Source organism: Malus domestica, chromosome 04, assembly GCF_042453785.1.
Source record: "Malus domestica chromosome 04, GDT2T_hap1".
NCBI lineage: Eukaryota > Viridiplantae > Streptophyta > Magnoliopsida > Rosales > Rosaceae > Malus > Malus domestica.
Window position 1 is genome coordinate 4,024,544 of NC_091664.1, and position 20,493 is coordinate 4,045,036.

At 41.9% G+C, this 20,493-nt stretch overlaps 1 protein-coding gene across 1 annotated transcript; it reads right to left on the minus strand.

Annotated features, from left to right (window-relative positions):
• Positions 1–335: 335 nt before the first annotated feature.
• LOC103435437 (biotin synthase, mitochondrial) lies at positions 336–19,081 on the minus strand. The gene is made up of 6 exons (XM_029100892.2): positions 18,671–19,081; positions 9,767–9,946; positions 2,414–2,520; positions 2,054–2,259; positions 968–1,107; positions 336–769 (listed from the first exon to the last, which is right to left on the minus strand). Exons 1-6 carry the CDS (start codon positions 18,872–18,874, stop codon positions 458–460), a joined length of 1,149 nt encoding a protein of 382 aa, XP_028956725.1. The 5' UTR covers positions 18,875–19,081; the 3' UTR covers positions 336–457.
• Between the last annotated feature and the right edge of the window lie 1,412 nt (positions 19,082–20,493).

The following is a 20,493-nucleotide window of genomic DNA, read 5'->3' on the forward strand; positions in this document are numbered from 1 at the left end:
GATACTTTTATCTGATCCTCTTGTATTAACTAAAAAAGGAGTTCAGCAGAAAGTAAACTCAATCCCTAAAATCGCTCAATCTATAGAAAGCTACTGAATACTCGGAAGGATTTTCGATTGCTGGCTACTGAATTATTACACGGATTTCGACTGGATCCAAAAAATTATGGCCTTCATTGTCATTTCATGTTAGAGAAAAGCCTTTTCATCATAACTTTTTTAGAGATGCCTTTCTTGCGCAGGGTTTAAGCCTAGGTTTCACTTTTATGTGGCTTAACCAAACTTCATTTCCTCTTAGTGTAAAAATATCGATGTACTAAAAAAAAAAAACAAAAAGCGCCCAAGTTTCGCTTTTATTTGCAAAGTGAATTCGTTTTGAGTACACTTCTTTCAGCTAAAAACTAAGATGAAAAATGTAAGAAATTACAGACCAACACTTTCCTTGTATTAGGCATTTTCAGCCTGAACTGGAAACAGCTTCCTCACAAGCCGCTGCCTCACACGCTGCGTTTGCTGGTTCATCAGAGAAACTAGGAGCTTTTGGAATCAAACCAAGCATCTTGAACATGAGTTGATCAGCATCAAAATCGTTGTTCGGTGTAGTCAATAGCTTCTCCCCAGTGAATATTGAATTTGCCCCGGCAAGAAAACACAATGCCTGCTCGGGCATAGAGAACTTAACTCTGCCAGCTGACAATCTGACCATTGCATTTGGCATGACTATACGTGCTGTGGCAATCATCCGTATCATCTCCCAGATTTCAACTGGCTGAACAAAGACAGCAACATCAATTATGTTAAGCTACTTGAGTCTTGGAACATCAATAGAATTTAGCAAATGCAACTGGCATGATGATTGATGGCTCTAGTCGCTATGATTACAAAGAAATTCGAACCATCAAAGGATATCAACAGTTATTGCTACAACCTGTACTTCCAAGTTTAGAGTTAAACAATGCAGACTAACCTTTTGATCTTGAAGAGGTGTTCCTTTCACTGAAACCAGTGCATTGATGGGGACGCTTTCTGGGTGAGTTGGGAGTGTTGCTAATGTATGCAGCAAACCAACTCGATCCTCCTCTGCTTCTCCAAGTCCTATTATTCCTCCTATTTCATAATAAAATAAACAAGCTAAACCGTACCGTCCACGTAATATCCATTCTTAGTTTCCTCAACATATTTGAAAATGTTGACGACGAGCACTAAAATGTTTAAAATTGGCGCGACAAACTGATGGTAATTACCATATGATTCCAACTCATAGGAAATTATATTCTAAAAAGTTTATGATTAAAATTGTCAAAAAAATTCAAAAGGTGCTATAAAATGGGAGATACTGATAGGATAGAAAAGGGCAATATATCTGGACAAAACCCCTTTGCATAATTAGGAGATTGTATATCTAAAAGACCATTGCATCATTAGGAGATTATAAATAAAACCAGCATAGCTACCTTTCAAAGTCAAAAGTAAACATTTTAGGGATGTTTAATTTCTTCAGCTCAGTAAAATTCTGAGCGAACTTATATAAGTACTTAGAAATCAGGCTGCTGTGGAAGTTAACTGGTTAATACAAGCTGAACTGGAAAGCTCTTTAGCAAAAATATTTACAAGAATGAAAACTCAAAGCTTTTGAAATTCCATTTCATACATATTCTGAAAACTAGCGTGGCTTTAATTCGTGAAATATGTGAGTAACTTGCAAGTTCAGTAAAAACCATGCATAAAGGAGGACAAACAAATATGTTTGAACATATGCCTTTGGTACAAATGTTCTAACAACAAAAGCCAACAAATTAAAACAACACCGCTGAGAGCTTAGTATGCAAGTATGTAACCATAGATAGGAGACCAATCCTTTCCATTTTAATTATGGACCCAAAAAGCCAAAAACAAGTCAGAATTTCTTCCCCTGTTTACTTTTAACAGATGTGTTTTACACTATTAGGTTTGGAGAAGAAGAAAGAATCTATCACATGAATTAGGCTCAACAACTATTGACTTCTAGAATTGATGCATGCAATTGTATTCAACGGTAAAAAACAGATTTTACCTGAACACACATTAATTCCTGCATCCCGGACATGCTTAATGGTTTCCAAGCGCTCATCATAGGTCCTTGTGGTAATGATATTCGGGTAATATTCCCTAGAGGTGTCAAGATTGTGATTATAAGCTGTCAGGCCTGCTTCTTTGAGTTTCAAAGCTTGTTGCTTTTCTATCATGCCTAAGGTGCAGCAGACCTCCATTCCCATACCCCTGGAATGTGTATCAACATAAGTCAACCGTTGTACAAAACCAAAATATGGTGCAAAGCAAGATGACAATAATGCAGAGAAAGAAAAATTGGACCCTATAAAATGTAATGAAATCCGTCTTTCTATACTGAACGCAATATAAAATGTTTTATTACCTTATGTCTTTTACATATTCAAGGATCTGGTTAAAGTTTGTCTTTCTTCCTATTGTATCCCTCCAGGCAGCACCCATGCAAAACCGTGTGCTTCCAGCCTCTTTTGCCTGCCAAATAATGGCTTTAAAAATTAGGACATCTTTGACTCCAAATCTAATTAATTCACAAGCAGGAAATCATAAATAGTCTGACAAATCATGACAAATCATTTCTGCAGGTGAAGAAGGGAATGGACAACTTGAGACCAATATACAATTGGTAAGGTTGAGTATTGTTCCACTCTACAACAAGTGTGCCACTAATAGTACTCAAAAGCAGTTTTTGGAGGAATCAAAATTTAAATGAGAAGTATTATCATGATTTTAAAGGAGAAAATCTACTACCAAAAGTTTTAACAAAATAACCCCTGAATGCAACAAGTGTTTAAATGGGCAAGAAGGTATGAATTGCACAGTTAAGTTCATGACTCCGAACTCCAAGGATATAAGTTTAATGTTGCTGACACTATGGTCCTAGAGGAATATCTGTGATGCAAAAATCAGATGATCATGTGCAAAAGCCAATCATCTATGATATTCAATGATTCAGCCATAAGAGCAAATATTCACGGTTGCATAACAAGCATTACTAGAATCAAGGACCAATGTATGTACCTATCTACAAGAATAAGGGCGATGTAAAAAATTGCATGAACTATAGGGGTATTAAGCTAATGAGTCATACAATGAAGCTCTGGGAGAGAGTCATTGAGCATAGATTGAGGAAAGAGACACGGGTTTCGGACAACCAATTCGGGTTCATGCCAGGGCGCTCAACCATGGAGGCAATCTATCTCTTACGAAGATTGATGGAAAGATATAGAGATGGGAAAAAGGATTTACACATGGTCTTTATAGATTTGGAAAAAGCGTATGATAGGGTCCCAAGAGACATTCTTTGGAGGATTTTAGAGAAGAAAGGAGTACGAGTAGCATATATCCAAGCTATAAAGGATATGTATGAAGGAGCAAAGACTGCCGTAAGAACTCATGAAGGACAAACCGAAAGCTTTCCCATAACTGTAGGATTACATCAAGGCTCATCCTTAAGTCCTTACCTTTTTGCGTTGGTAATGGATGAGTTAACAGGACATATTCAAGATGATATTCCTTGGTGTATGCTTTTCGCAGACGATATAGTGTTGATAGATGAAACTCAGGAAGGGGTAAATGCAAAGCTTAACCTTTGGAGAGAAGTGTTGGAATCTAAAGGTCTTCGCCTAAGCCGATCAAAGACAGAATATATGGAGTGCAAGTTCAGTGCAAATGGAGGCCAAAACGAGTTAGGGGTGAGGATCGGAGATCAAGAAATACCAAAAAGCGACCGTTTTCGTTATCTAGGATCTATCTTGCAAAAGAACGGAGAATTAGATGGAGATCTCAACCATAGAATACAAGCTGGATGGATGAAGTGGAAGAGTGCATCCGGCGTGTTGTGTGACCGCCGTATGCCATTGAAGCTCGAGGGAAAATTTTATAGGACGGCAATAAGGCCGGCGATGCTGTATGGCACAGAATGTTGGGCGGTGAAACATCAACACGTACACAAAATGGGTGTAGCGGAGATGAGGATGCTTCGTTGGATGTGTGGGCACACGAGAAAGGATAAGATTAGGAATGAGGATATCCGGGGTAAAGTAGGAGTAGCCGAAATTGAAGGAAAGATGAGAGAAAATCGGTTACGGTGGTTTGGACATGTGCAAAGAAGGCCTACTGACGCTCCGATTAGAAGATGCGACTATGGGACAGAGGTTCAGGGCCGAAGGGGTAGAGGAAGACCTAGGAAAACTTTGGAAGAGACTCTAAGAAAAGACTTAGAGTACTTGGATCTAACGAAGGACATGACACAGGATCGAGCACAATGGCGTTCTAAGATTCATATAGCCAATCCCACTCAGTGACTTGGATTTTCCAAGTCTCCAACCGAGAAGTTTTCCTCACTCGGGAAATTAAGGGAACACTACCCCAACCTACATGCTCCACTCAGAAAGCTTCAACATACAAGCTTCAACAAAAGAAAATTCAAAGAACTTAGCGAAGAAGGCTTTGGTGTATTTAACACAATACGTTGAAATGAAGGAAAGCTTATTTATTGATATCCCCGATCAGCTACAAATATGTACATATACATGAGTCAAAATAAACACACAAGACGGAGCCTTCACAAAGGTTGCTTAGGAGAAGTCTCAGCAGTCGGTAGAGCCCCAGAAAGAGAAGGCACCGGAGGGGAATCATTTGGAGCCTCCGTACTGGACAGAACCCTAGAAGGAGGAGGCATCAGAGGTTGATCATTCGGAGCTTCATTACGCGGTACAGCCCCAGAAGACGAAGGCAATAAATGCCTTTGGAACAAACCCACAAATCTCTGATGATCAAGTAAAACCTGACCATCAGTTTCCTTCATCTGGTCAAGCTTCCTCTTCATGTTTGTAGCATAGTCATGTGCGAGCCGGTGCAACTGTTTATTCTCATGCTTGAGCCCTCTAATCTCCTGTTTGAGACTCATCACTTCAGCCGCCAAGGATTCAACTTGGCGGGTTCGAGCAAATAGGCGTTGGGCCATATTAGACACAGAACCTGCACACTGAACACTGAGAGCCAGCGAATCCTTAACAGCTAACTCATCAGACCGTTTGGAAAGTAGTCTGTTATCTTTGGGAGTGAGAAGGTTCCTGGCCACCACCGCAGCGGTCATATCATTCTTCATCACGGAATCCCCAACGGTAAGAGGACCAGTAGGGGAGACGAAGGATGGGCGCCATATGTTGTCTGGAGAAGGCGGGGCTGCCTCTTCAACAAGGTTCAAGTCAAAACGACGGTCGGAGGGGCCAGACATTTTCAAAGGTGTTGAAGAGAGAAGAGGTCGGACAAATTAAGATCTTAGAAGTGCAAGAATGAAGCTTCTACTGGTGGAGATTCAAGTGTGCTTTGGAACTTAATGCCAGCCTCTATAAAAATCTGCACTCGACGGAGCTTCAGAAATCGAAGAGGCGCCTGCTCAGAAATCGAAGAGGCGTTTGCTTTCTCAAAAGCTGGGCTGCTTAGAGATCACGAGGGTTGATCTCAGAAATCGAAGAGGCGTTTGCTTTCTCAAAAGTTGGGCTGCTCAAAGACGACGAAGGCCGATCTCAGAAATCGAAGAGGCGCTCGCTTTCTCAAAAGCTGGGCTCCCCAGAGACCACGAGAGCCGATCTCAGAAATCGAAGAGGCACCTACTTTTCCAGCCTTGTCAGCACCCGTCACACGCACACTCAGCTTTGCAGAAATTATGGGCATTCTGTCGAAGACTTCTGGTGAAGTAGAAAACACATGAATCTTACTGTTCAATCACCCACTTCCCACATGCAACAATAGCTCATGGGTACCACAGATAACTTTGCCAAAGTTCTCTGCCAAAGTTGAGCACGTGAAGCTTGCAGCTCCCACTACATCGCTCTGACCAAGAAGGGTAAAAGAATAGCAAAGAAACAGCACTAACAAAGTTTAGACCCATAAATTTTGAAGGTCTAGCTACCATATTATTACCCACAAGGGTAAAGGAACAGTACCACTGCTGGATAATTGGAAAGTCCCTGTGTGTCAACCTCTGTGCTTCGTGGCAAGGTAGACTAGCAAACATGCCCAACCTTTACTCACATTCGAGAAAACACTCCCAATAAGATTGCTTGCTCCAAAATCGAAGAGGCACCGTCCTCCGAATCTCGAGAGCCAGACTCCCAACATGACTACTTTCTTAAAAATCGAAGAGAGGGTAAAGGAACAGTACCATTGCTGGATAATTGGAAAGTCTCTGTGTGTCAACCTCTGTGCTTCGTGGCAAGGTAGACTAGCAAACATGCCCAACCTTTACTCACATTCGAGAAAACACTCCCAACAAGATTGCTTGCTCCAAAATCGAAGAGGCACCGCCCTCCGAATCTCGAGAGCCAGACTCCCAACGTGATTACTTTCTCAAAAATCGAAGAGACACTGCTCCCCGAATCTTCGAGAGCCAGACCCCCAGCATGATTGCTTTCTCAAAAATCGATGAGGCATCGTTCTCCGAATCAATCGAAGAGGCGCTCGCTTTCTCAAAAGCTGGGCTGCTCAGAGACCACGAGGGCCGATCTCAGAAATCGAAGAGGCACCTACTTTTCTAGCCTTGTCAGCATCTGTCACACGCACACTCAGCTTTGCAGAAATTATGGGCATTCTGTCGAAGACTTCTGGTGAAGTAGAAAGCACATGAATCTTACTGTTCAATCACCCACTTCCCACACGCAACCATAGCTCATGGGTACCACAGATAACTTTGCCAAAGTTCTCTGCCAAAGTTGAGCACGTGAAGCTTGCAGCTCCCACTACATCGCTCTGACCAAGAAAGGTAAAAGAATAGCAAAGAAACAGCACTAACAAAGTTTAGACACATAAATTTTGAAGGTCTAGCTACCATATTATTACCCACAAGGGTAAAGGAACAGTACCACTGCTGGATAATTGGAAAGTCCCTGTGTGTCAACCTCTGTGCTTCGTGGCAAGGTAGACTAGCAAACATGCCCAACCTTTACTCACTTTCGAGAAAACACTCCCAACAAGATTGCTTGCTCCAAAATCGAAGAGGCACCGTCCTCCGAATCTCGAGAGCCAGACTCCCAACATGACTACTCTCTCAAAAGCGAAGAGAGGGTAAAGGAACAGTACCATTGCTGGATAATTGGAAAGTCCATGTGTGTCAACCTTTGTGCTTCGTGGCAAGGTAGACTAGCAAACATGCCCAACCTTTACTCACATTCGAGACAACACTCCCAACAGGATTGCTTGCTCCAAAATCGAAGAGGCACCGTCCTCCGAATCTCGAGAGCCAGACTCCCAACATGATTACTTCCTCAAAAATCGAAGAGACACTGCTCTACGAATCTCGAGAGCCAGACCCCCAGCATGATTGCTTTCTCAAAAATCGAAGAGGCATCGTTCTCCGAATCTCGAGAGCCAGATACCACAGACCACTTTTTCAAAGTGCTCTGACAGAGTTAAAACATGTGAAACTGGCAGCTCCCACTACCGTGCTATGACCAAGCAGGGTAAAGGAATAGCATTACTACTTGTTGTTAGGGAGACTCCTATATATGTCGACCTCCATCCCCAACGGACAGGCAGACCTGCAAAAATGCTCAACCCTTCATCATATCTGAGAGGGCACTCCCAACGAAGCCTTTCGAAATATTCAGCTTTCTTTCCCCCCGATAATACCTCTGCAAACAAGCTATACTAGAGCAAGAATATCTCATATCATCAGGGTTAAAACCAAGAGTATCCCATATCATGTTTTTTCCCTGTTTTTTCCTTTGACCTTGTTTTTACCTGCAAGACAAGGAGAAAGAGAGCAATCAGTCAGCACTTGGAATCAAGCTTCCAGCCAGGAACTGACTGCCTGGAACCCCTTACCTGATTACTTACCTGGCATTGCTCTCGAGTACTCATCTTCAACATCTTATGTTTCCAGGGAAGATTCCGCATCTGCTTGAGGAACAGATAGGGCAAGTGCGAAGGATACAAGGAAGCATGTGGAGACAAGCGTAACAGCACACGTGCCGATACATCCATTACTCTGTCAAAAGCAAAAGTATCTCATATCAGCAGGGTGGAACGTACTCTAGATTTGATGGACTTGTTTTGACCCTCAAATTCTTCAGTCGGCCTTATACTCTGGAGGAAACCAGAAAACCCTCCAGCTCAGTTCAAGAATAAGCCTGTGGAAAGTTACTTCTTCAAAAGCAAAAGTATCTCATATCATCTCTTCTCATTTTTCTTCTCTTTATCCTTCATGCTGCTGCAAGATGGGGAGAAGGTGAACAATCAGTCGGAGCTCTGATTGCTTACCTTGTCTGTCACCTCTTTCAGCAGACCCCCTAGCTCGGCGACTTGGGGGACTCCTACTACATGGTTTGTATCGCGCTTGACCAAGCTTGAGACTACAAGTAAGCTTCAAGTGAAATTGATACATTACCTTGTGCATCTCCACCAGTTAAAGATACCACCCCTGGATGGAGGAAGAGTACTTCCAGAGAAGATGTCACATCTACCTATGAGACAGATAAGGCAAGTCAAGACGACACCACACTCCGATACTTAGAAGTTTCGTGATTACGAGATCATTCTCCCACAATATTTCCTAATGTCACTTGTACTCACTAAAGGAGAGCTTGAACCTATGTACTTGTGTAAACCCTTCACAATTAATGAGAACTCTTCTATTCCGTGGACGTAGCCAATCTGGGTGAACCACGTACATCTTGTGTTTGCTTTCCTATCTCTATCCATTTATATACTTATCCACACTAATGACCGGAGCAATCTAGCGAAGATCACAAAAAGCGACCGTTTTCACTACCTAGGATCTATCTTGCAAGAGAACGGAGAATTAGATGGAGATCTCAACCATAGAATACGAGCTGGATGGATGAAGTGTAAGAGTGCATCCGGCGTGTTGTGTGACCGTCGTAGGCCACTGAAGCTCAAGGGAAAATTTTATAGGACGGCAATAAGGCCAACGATGTTGTATGGCACAGAATGTTGGGCGGTGAAGCATCAACATGTACACAAAATGGGTGTAGCGGAGATGAGGATGCTTCGTGGGATGTGTGGGCACACGAGAAAGGATAAGATTGGGAATGAGGATATCCGAGGTAAAGTAGGAGTAGCCGAAATTGTAGGAAAGATGAGAGAAAATTGGCTCCGATGATTTGGACATGTGCAAAGAAGGCCGACTGACGCTCCGGTTCGAAGATGTGACTACGGGACAGAGGTTCAGGGCCAAAGGGGTAGAGGAAGACCTAGGAAAACTTTGGAAGAGACTCTAAGAAAAGACTTAGAGTACTTGGATCTAACGGAGGACATGACACAAAACCGAGCGCAATGGCGTTCTAGGATTCATATAGCCGACCCCACTTAGTGGGAAAAGGCTTTGTTGTTGTTGTTGTTGTTGTCTGTAATTGCTTTCCTGACACACATCCTTCCACTCACACATTCTTTATAAGCTTTAGATAATTTAACCACTTAGTATAACATCTTATAACATTTTCAACGATGATGTTTCTATTTAGCACCAAGTGCATCAGCAGTTCTGCAACTTCAGCTACAGTCCTTAAATTTCTTTTTCATTGAATAAATATAAATGATAAGATTAGTTATTGTAGGTCAAACTAATGCAATCTTTTAATAATACATTTAGAACACACATTCCCGTTCAAGCATGACAAAAGTTGTAACGCTTAGGGATGTTAATATAGTGTTAACTCTTAAATGCAAGGTAAAGCCACAAGAATAAGAAACTGACCCTTTGTGCTGCTTCCATGACAGCATCCTTTGTCATAAGCTTTTGGGCCTTGAGTCCTGTGTCATACCTGGAGGATTGAGGACAATATGAGCAATCCTCACTACATCCACCCGTCTTTATAGAGAGGAGAGTACACTGCTGCACTTCCCTAAAATTATGAGCGTGTCTATGAACTTGAGCCTGAAAACACGAGAGTCAGTTCTTCAGTATAACACCTAGCATAATGAGATTGTAGAAAAACAAGAATTCAAGACAAAGAATTGGGCGAAGAAACCAAAAAGTATATTGCTTTCAAAGAAATGGACGAAGAACCCAAAAAGGATATTGCTTTTCAAATTAAAAAAAAATAAAATAAAATATTTACCAAACCACTCGGCAGTCCACACATTTGACAGTGAACTAGAACCAAAACTTCATGGTAACTTTAATGAAAAACTTTCAGTATTATTGTTCACTTTAACGAAAAACCACATTTTTAATCTAAAAAGTCAATCCTGATACTATTACTTACAACACCTTTTTGTCTTTTTCGTAAAACTCAAAATTTTCAAGTCTTTTTCATTAGTTTTTTTAAAACTTTTTTTTTAAGAAAAACTAATGAAAATGGCTTGAAAACTTTAAGTTTTAACAACAACAACAACAACAACAACAAAGCCTTTTCCCACTAAGTGGGGTCGGCTATATGAATCCTAGAACGCCATTGCGCTCGGTTTTGTGTCATGTCCTCCGTTAGATCCAAGTACTCTCAGTCTTTTCTTAGAGTCTCTTCCAAAGTTTTCCTAGGTCTTCCTCTACCCCTTCGGCCCTGAACCTCTGTCCCGTAGTCACATCTTCGAACCGGAGCGTCAGTCGGCCTTCTTTGCACATGTCCAAATCACCGGAGCCGATTTTCTCTCATCTTTCCTACAATTTCGGCTACTCCTACTTTACCTCGGATATCCTCATTCCCAATCTTATCCTTTCTCGTGTGCCCACACATCCCACGAAGCATCCTCATCTCCGCTACACCCATTTTGTGTACGTGTTGATGCTTCACCGCCCAACATTCTGTGTCATACAACATCGCTGGCCTTATTGCCGTCCTATAAAATTTTCCCTTGAGCTTCAGTGGCCTACGACGGTCACACAACACGCCGGATGCACTCTTACCCTTCATCCATCCAGCTTGTATTCTATGGTTGAGATCTCCATCTAATTCTCCGTTCTCTTGCAAGATAGATCCTAGGTAGCGAAAACGGTCGCTTTTTGTGATCTTCGCTAGATTGCTCCGGTCATTAGTGTGGATAAGTATATAAATGGATAGAGATAGGAAAGCAAACACAAGATGTACGTGGTTCACCCAGATTGGCTACGTCCAAGGAATAGAAGAGTTTTCATTAATTGTGAAGGGTTTACACAAGTACATAGGTTCAAGCTCTCCTTTAGTGAGTACAAGTGAATGATTTAGTACAAATGACATTAGGAAATATTGTGGGAGAATGATCTCGTAATCACGAAACTTCTAAGTATCGGAGTGTGGTGTCGTCTTGACTTGCCTTTTCTGTCTCATAGGTAGATGTGGCATCTTCTCTGGAAGTACTCTTCCTCCATCCAGGATGGTATCTTTAACTGGTGGAGATGCACAAGGTAATGTATCAATTTCACTTGAAGCTTACTTGTAGTTTCAGGCTTGGTCAAGCGCGATACAAACCATGTAGTAGGAGTTCCCCAAGTCGCCGAGCTAGGGGGTCTGCTGAAAGAGGTGACAGACAAGGTAAGCAATCAAAGCTCCGACTGATTGTTCACCTTCTCCCCATCTTGCAGCAGCATGAAGGATAAAGAGAAGAAAAATGAGAAGAGATGATATGGGATACTTTTGCTTTTGAAGAAGTAACTTTCCACAGGCTTATTCTTGAACTGAGCTGGAGGGTTTTCTGGTTTCCTCCAGAGTATAAGGCCGACTGAAGAATTTGAGGGTCAAAACAAGTCCATCAAATCTAGAGTACGTTCCACCCTGCTGATATGGGATACTTTTGCTTTTGGCAGAGTAATGGATGTATCGGCACGTGTGCTGATATGCTTGTCTCCACATGCTTCCTTGTATCCTTCACACTTGCCCTATCTGTTCCTCAAGCAGATGCGGAATCTTCCCTGGAAACATAAGATGTTGAAGATGAGTACTCGAGAGCAATGCCAGGTAAGTAATCAGGTAAGGGGTTCCAGGCAGTCAGTTCCTGGCTGGAAGCTTGATTCCAAGTGCTGACTGATTGCTCTCTTTCTCCTTGTCTTGCAGGTAAAAACAAGGCCAAAGGAAAAGACAGGGAAAAAGCATGATATGGGATACTCTTGCTTTTAACCCTGATGATATGAGATATTCTTGCTCTAGTATAGCTTGTTTGCAGAGGTATTATCGGGGGGAAAGAAAGCTGAATATTTCGAAAGGCTTCGTTGGGAGTGCCCTCTCAGATATGATGAAGGGTTGAGCATTTTTGCAGGTCTGCCTGTCCGTTGGGGATGGAGGTCGAAATATATAGGAGTCTCCCTAACAACAAGTAGTAATGCTATTCCTTTACCCTGCTTGGTCATAGCACGGTAGTGGGAGCTGCCAATTTCACATGTTTTAACTCTGTCAGAGCACTTTGAAAAAGTGGTCTGTGGTATCTGGCTCTCGAGATTCGGAGAACGATGCCTCTTCGATTTTTGAGAAAGCAATCATGCTGGGGGTCTGGCTCTCGAGATTCGGAGAGCAGTGTCTTCGATTTTTGAGGAAGTAATCATGTTGGAAGTCTGGCTCTCGAGATTCGGGGGGCGGTGCCTCTTCGATTTTTGAGCAAGCAATCCTGTTGGGAGTGTTGTCTCGAATGTGAGTAAAGGTTGGGCATGTTTGCTAGTCTACCTTGCCACGAAGCACAAAGGTTGACACACAGGGACTTTCCAATTATCCAGCAATGGTACTGTTCCTTTACCCTCTCTTCGCTTTTGAGAAAGTAGTCATGTTGGGAGTCTGGCTCTCGAGATTCGGAGGACGGTGCCTCTTCGATTTTGGAGCAAGCAATCTTGTTGGGAGTGTTTTCTCGAATGTGAGTAAAGGTTGGGCATGTTTGCTAGTCTACCTTGCCACGAAGCACAGAGGTTGACACACAGGGACTTTCCAATTATCCAGCAGTGGTACTGTTCCTTTACCCTTGTGGGTAATAATATGGTAGCTAGACCTTCAAAATTTATGTGTCTAAACTTTGTTAGTGCTGTTTCTTTGCTATTCTTTTACCTTTCTTGGTCAGAGCGATGTAGTGGGAGCTGCAAGCTTCACGTGCTCAACTTTGGCAGAGAACTTTGGCAAAGTTATCTGTGGTACCCATGAGCTATTGTTGCGTGTGGGAAGTGAGTGATTGAACAGTAAGATTCATGTGCTTTCTACTTCACCAGAAGTCTTCGACAGAATGCCCATAATTTCTGCAAAGCTGAGTGTGCGTGTGACAGGTGCTGACAAGGCTAGAAAAGTAGGTGCCTCTTCGATTTCTGAGATCGGCCCTCGTGGTCTCTGAGCAGCCCAGCTTTGGAGAAAGCGAGCGCCTCTTCGATTGATTCGGAGAACGATGCCTCATCGATTTTTGAGAAAGCAATCATGCTGGGGGTCTGGCTCTCGAAGATTCGGGGAGCAGTGTCTCTTCGATTTTTGAGAAAGTAATCATGTTGGGAGTCTGGCTCTCGAGATTCGGAGGGCGGTGCCTCTTCAATTTTGGAGCAAGCAATCTTGTTGGGAGTGTTTTCTCGAATGTGAGTAAAAGTTGGGCATGTTTGCTAGTCTACCTTGCCACGAAGCACAGAGGTTGACACACAGGGACTTTCCAATTATCCAGCAGTGGTACTGTTCCTTTACCCTTGTGGGTAATAATATGGTAGCTAGACCTTCAAAATTTATGGGTCTAAACTTTGTTAGTGCTGTTTCTTTGCTATTCTTTTACCCTTCTTGGTCAGAACGATGTAGTGGGAGCTGCAAGCTTCACGTGCTCAACTTTGGCAGAGAACTTTGGCAAAGTTATCTGTGGTACCCATGAGCTATTGTTGCGTGTGGGAAGTGGGTGATTGAACAGTTAGATTCATGTGTTTTCTACTTCCCCAGAAGTCTTCGACAGAATGCCCATAATTTCCGCAAAACTGAGTGTGCATGTGACAGGTGCTGACAAGGCTGGAAAAGTAGGTGCTTCTTCGATTTCTGAGATCAGCCCTCGTGGTCTCTGGGGAGCCCAGCTTTTGAGAAAGCGAGCGCTTCTTCGATTTCTGAGGTCGGCCTTCGTGGTCTTTGAGCAGCCCAACTTTTGAGAAAGCAAACGCCTCTTCGATTTCTGAGATCAACCCTCGTGATCTCTAAGCAGCCCAGCTTTTGAGAAAGCAAACGCCTCTTCGATTTCTGAGCAGGCGCCTCTTCGATTTCTGAAGCTCCATCGAGTGCAGATTTTTATAGGGGCTGGCATTAAGTTCCAAAGCACACTTGAATCTCCACCAGTAGAAGCTTCATTCTTGCACTTCTAAGATCTTGATTTGTCCGACCTCTTCTCTCTTCAACACCTTTGAAAATGTCTGGCCCCTCCGACCGTCGTTTTGACTTGAACCTTGTTGAAGAGGCAACCCCGCCTTCTCCAGACAACATATGGCGCCCATCCTTCGTCTCCCCTACTGGTCCTCTTACCGTTGGGGATTCCGTGATGAAGAATGATATGACCGCTGCGGTGGTGGCCAGGAACCTTCTCACTCCCAAAGATAACAGACTACTTTCCAAACGGTCTGATGAGTTAGCTGTTAAGGATTCGCTGGCTCTCAGTGTTCAGTGTGCAGGTTCTGTGTCTAATATGGCCCAACGCCTATTTGCTCGAACCCGCCAAGTTGAATCATTGGCGGCTGAAGTGATGAGTCTCAAACAGGAGATTAGAGGGCTCAAGCATGAGAATAAACAGTTGCACCGGCTCGCACATGACTATGCTACAAACATGAAGAGGAAGCTTGACCAGATGAAGGAAACTGATGGTCAGGTTTTACTTGATCATCAGAGATTTATGGGTTTGTTCCAAAGACATTTATTGCCTTCGTCTTCTGGGGCTGTACCGCGTAATGAAGCTCCGAATGATCAACCTCTGATGCCTCCTCCTTCTAGGGTTATGTCCAGTATTGAGGCTCCAAATGATCCCCCTCCGGTGCCTTCTCTTTCTGGGGCTCTACCGACTGCTGAGACTTCTCCTAAGCAACCTTTGTGAAGGCTCCCTCTTGTGTGTTTATTTTGACTCATGTATATGTACATATTTGTAGCTTATCGGGGATATCAATAAATAAGCTTTCCTTCATTTCAACGTATTGTGTTAAATACACCAAAGCCTTCTTCGCTAAGTTCTTTGAATTTTCTTTTGTTGAAGCTTGTATGTTGAAGCTTTCTGAGTGGAGCATGTAGGTTGGGGTAGTGTTCCCTTAATTTCCCGAGTGAGGAAAACTTCTCGGTTGGAGACTTAGAAAATCCAAGTCACTGGGTGGGATCGGCTATATGAATCTTAGAACGCCATTGTGCTCGATCCTGTGTCATGTCCTTCGTTAGATCCAAGTACTCTAAGTCTTTTTTTAGAGTCTCTTCCAAAGTTTTCCTAGGTCTTCCTCTACCCCTTCGGCCCTGAACCTCTGTCCCATAGTCGCATCTTCTAATCGGAGCGTCAGTAGGCCTTCTTTGCACATGTCCAAACCACCGTAACCGATTTTCTCTCATCTTTCCTTCAATTTCGGCTACTCCTACTTTACCCCGGATATCCTCATTCCTAATCTTATCCTTTCTCGTGTGCCCACACATCCAACGAAGCATCCTCATCTCCGCTACACCCATTTTGTGTACGTGTTGATGTTTCACCGCCCAACATTCTGTGCCATACAGCATCGCCGGCCTTATTGCCGTCCTATAAAATTTTCCCTTGAGCTTCAGTGGCATACGGCGGTCACACAACACGCCGGATGCACTCTTCCACTTCATCCATCCAGCTTGTATTCTATGGTTGAGATCTCCATCTAATTCTCCGTTCTTTTGCAAGATAGATCCTAGGTAACGAAAACGGTCGCTCTTTGGTATTTCTTGATCTCCGATCCTCACCCCTAACTCGTTTTGGCCTCCATTTGCACTGAACTTGCATTCCATATATTCTGTCTTTGATCGGCTTAGGCGAAGACCTTTAGATTCCAACACTTCTCTCCAAAGGTTAAGCTTTGCATTTACCCCTTCCTGAGTTTCATCTATCAACACTATATCGTCTGCAAAAAGCATGCACCAAGGAATATCATCTTGAATATGTCCTGTTAACTCATCCATTACCAACGCAAAAAGGTAAGGACTTAAGGATGAGCCTTGATGTAATCCTACAGTTATGGGAAAGCTTTCGGTTTGTCCTTCATGAGTTCTTACGGCAGTCTTTGCTCCTTCATACATATCCTTTATAGCTTGGATATATGCTACTCGTACTCCTTTCTTCTCTAAAATCCTCCAAAGAATGTCTCTTGGGACCCTATCATACGCTTTTTCCAAATCTATAAAGACCATGTGTAAATCCTTTTTCCCATCTCTATATCTTTCCATCAATCTTCGTAAGAGATAGATTGCCTCCATGGTTGAGCGCCCTGGCATGAATCCGAATTGGTTGTCCGAAACCCGTGTCTCTTGCCTCAATCTATGCTCAATGACTCTCTCCCAGAGCTTCATTGTATGACTCATTAGCTTAATACCCCTATAGTTCATGCAATTTTGTACGTCGCCCTTATTCTTGTAGATAGGCACCAAAGTGCTCGTTCGCCACTCATTTGGCATCTTCTTTGTTTTCAAAATCCTATTGAAAAGGTCAGTGAGCCATGTTATACCTGTCTCTCCCAAAAGTTTCCACACTTCGATTGGTATATTGTCTGGGCCTATTGCTTTTTTATGCTTCATCTTCTTCAAAGCTACAACCACTTCTTCCTTCCGGATTCGACGATAAAAAGAGTAGTTTCTACACTCTTCTGAGTTACTCAACTCCCCTAAAGAAGCACTCATTTCATGTCCTTCATTGAAAAGATTATGAAAATAACCTCTCCATCTGTCTTTAACCGCGTTCTCTGTAGCAAGAACATTTCCATCCTCATCCTTGATGCACCTCACTTGGTTTAGGTCCCTTGTCTTCTTTTCCCTTGCTCTAGATAGTTTATAGATATCCAACTCTCCTTCTTTGGTATCTAGTCGTTTATACATATCGTCGTAAGCCGCTAACTTAGCTTCTCTGACAGCTTTCTTCGCCTCTTGCTTCGCTTTTCTATACCTTTCACCATTTTCATCGGTCCTCTCCTTGTATAAGGCTTTACAACATTACTTCTTAGCCTTCACCTTTGTTTGTACCTCCTCATTCCACCACCAAGATTCCTTTTGGTGTGGGGCAAAGCCCTTGGACTCTCCTAATACCTCTTTTGCTACTTTTCGGATACAACTAGCCATGGAATCCCACATTTGGCTAGCTTCCCCCTCTCTATCCCACACACATTGGGTGATTACCTTCTCTTTGAAAATGACTTGTTTTTCTTCTTTTAGATTCCACCATCTAGTCCTTGGGCACTTCCAAGTTTTGTTCTTTTGTCTTACTCTTTTGATATGTACATCCATCACCAACAAGCGATGTTGATTAGCCACACTCTCTCCAGGTATAACTTTGCAATCCTTACAAGTTATACGATCCCCTTTCCTCATTAGAAGAAAATCTATTTGTGTTTTTGACGACCCACTCTTGTAGGTGATCACATGTTCTTCCCTCTTCTTAAAGAAGGTGTTGGCTAAGAAGAGATCATATGCCATTGCAAAATCCAAGATAGCTTCCCCATCCTCGTTTATCTCCCCAAAACCATGGCCACCATGAAAACCTCCATAGTTGCCTGTCTCCCTGCCAACAAAGCCTTTTCCCACTAAGTGGGGTCGGCTATATGAATCCTAGAACGCCATTGCGCTCGGTTTTGTGTCATGTCCTCCGTTAGATCCAAGTACTCTCAGTCTTTTCTTAGAGTCTCTTCCAAAGTTTTCCTAGGTCTTCCTCTACCCCTTCGGCCCTGAACCTCTGTCCCGTAGTCACATCTTCGAACCGGAGCGTCAGTCGGCCTTCTTTGCACATGTCCAAATCACCGGAGCCGATTTTCTCTCATCTTTCCTACAATTTCGGCTACTCCTACTTTACCTCGGATATCCTCATTCCCAATCTTATCCTTTCTCGTGTGCCCACACATCCCACGAAGTTAAAGTTTCCTTTTTTTTTTTTTTTTTAAGCCCTGGGGTTCCCAATGGAATAGGTAACAAAGCAACTTTTCCGCCCACTGCCACTAAAACCCCCCCCCCCCCCACACACACACACAAAACCCCCGCGGCTGCGCGAGTCAAACTAGTGCCTGTTGTTGCACCAGGGGCCATAACTTATGGTGTTCGTTATACAAGCGGGCAATGCGTATGGGGACATTTGAACACTGGGCATCGAAACTCGAGTCATTTAGAAGACACATAAAAGTATTGTATTGATTCAATCTGGTCACATTCAATTAGCTTTACCAACAGTAACAACCTTAGAACTAATTACAGCTGGAAATAACTTAACACAGTTATCATCTACTGTAAAAAGACTCTAACTTTACCGAACCCTGCTCTTGTCTATCAACAACTGTATACCAAAATTAAGCAATACCAAATTTGCCAAAAACTTTTAAAAATTTTAACACAAAATTTGGTCAGATAAAATAATTACATAGGCCCGGAAATTAATTATGCATTCTCAGAATGTAGCATAATATATCACAGTCATTTTCCTCTTGACTTTCTCCATTTTCTCGGCAACCAAACAGGGGATAACAAAAATCAAAAGAAAAAAGGCAAGTGGGGGAAGAAATGGTACTGACTCCGTGAAAAAGGAGATCGAGAACAGGGGAGCCGTAGACGTCCTTGATCTCGTCGCGGGTCCAGTCATTTCTAGGGCCTTGTGCGATTGTTCTCTCAGCTTGAACTGCAGCTGCCGACGATAAGGAAGAGTAAAATGAAGAATGCAACAACACAACCGCCGACGGTCTCAGCTGCCCACGCACTACGGACCTAACGGAAAACATCTCTCTCGGCGCTTCTTGCTTTTTCTGATTTCGTTTCTCAGGAAAACCGAGATTTTCCGGGAAAATTAGAGAGACAAGGGGAGATAGAAAAAGACGGTGGCTGGCGTGGGCGGAGAAAGAGAGAGAGAGAGAGAGAGAGAGAGAAGGGTGAGAGCAAAAGACTATAAATTCAAAACTCAACACTACCCGTTCATTAATTTAATATATAAAACACTAACGAAAGACTCTGTTATATTAAACACTAACGAGTGACATTTATTTATTTATTTATTTTTTTTGTGTCAAACGAAAGACTCTGTTATATTAAACACTAACGAAATTTGAACCGATGATGTCGTGTAAAAGCTCAATATTTTTTCACCATTGTGTTAAAATGTCACTTGCTTAGTATAATTAATATATTATTAGACTCAAACGGTAAAACTCAAATTTTAGATTTTAAACTTACCACAACTTACTCCAACCCTTGGGCCAAATATGAGTTTTAATCCAAAACTCATTTTTGGGGCCAATTTAACCCAGAATTTCCCCCTGGTTAGGGGGTTGGGTCACCATATATATGTATTTTTTTTAGTTTTATATTTATAAATTCATTGAATTCAATGGTTAAGATATAATATAATCTAATATAATATAAAGGTAATAAAAAGATTTAACGATCCAAATTTAAATCAAATAGCTAAAATAATTATAAAAAAAAATTATTTCATGTGTTTCATATTCTTTCATAGTGTTCCACGAGTTTCATAGTGTCAGTTTAGTGATTTTTCAATATTTATCATAATCTAAATATTTTTAAGTTAAAATATTCATAAAATTAAATTTGAATAGTCTACATAATTTTTTTAAAATTACTTGAAGAATCTTAAATTAATTCTTTAATAATCTCGGACTTAAAATTTAACACATAAAGGTTGGAGTTTAGTTAAAGATTTTAGATTTTAATCCAAGGACGGCAAATGGCCTTAGGGTTGATTTTTGATTGTTTTTTGTGCACACGTCACCCAATACGCACATCACAAGTTCATAACACACCTAACTAATACAAAAATAGGCTTGTGGTGATTATTTACCCATGAGGATCCTTGCCGGATTTTTTTTGTGAGGATTTTGAGAATCATCCAATCATATATGTTCATTATATATTGTGTGGTTACAAATTATTGTAATTTTTTATATTTAAAATTGAATATTAACAGTACTTAACAAAAATTGATCGCACGATATACGATGAATGAATTTGATTAGAGGATCCCAAGGAGGATCCGGCGAGGATTCTCTGCCATTATTTACCTCTTACTCTCATCGAAAGATTTTCTAGTGTGATTAGAATACGAAATTGCATCTTATAAGATAGGGGAAATTACACTTTACCACCTCAGGTTTGAGGTCTATTGCAATCTTATACAATATCTTAAAAAAATTTCACTTTCATACCTCACCTACCATTTTATTTCAATATGGTAACTCCGTTATATTTTTCATCTATTGATCCATAAGGGCTGACACAGCTGCCAAATTTGTGTCGGGTGGCAAAAAAATAATTTGTTTATGCATTTAAAAATAATTAATTAAAAATAAAAAATAAATAAAAAGTCCAAACCCAAAACCCATCCCCG

Bases quoted from the DNA above. Each gene is read 5' to 3' on its own strand.
- LOC103435437 (XM_029100892.2), bottom strand. From the start codon at position 18,874: ATGTTTTCCGTTAGGTCCGTAGTGCGTGGGCAGCTGAGACCGTCGGCG. The intron at 2,260-2,413 runs GTAATAAAACAT...TACACATTCCAG, and splicing joins GAATATGTAAAAGACATAAG to GGGTATGGGAATGGAGGTCT. The intron at 1,108-2,053 runs GTAAAATCTGTT...ATTATGAAATAG, and splicing joins AGGAATTAATGTGTGTTCAG to GAGGAATAATAGGACTTGGA.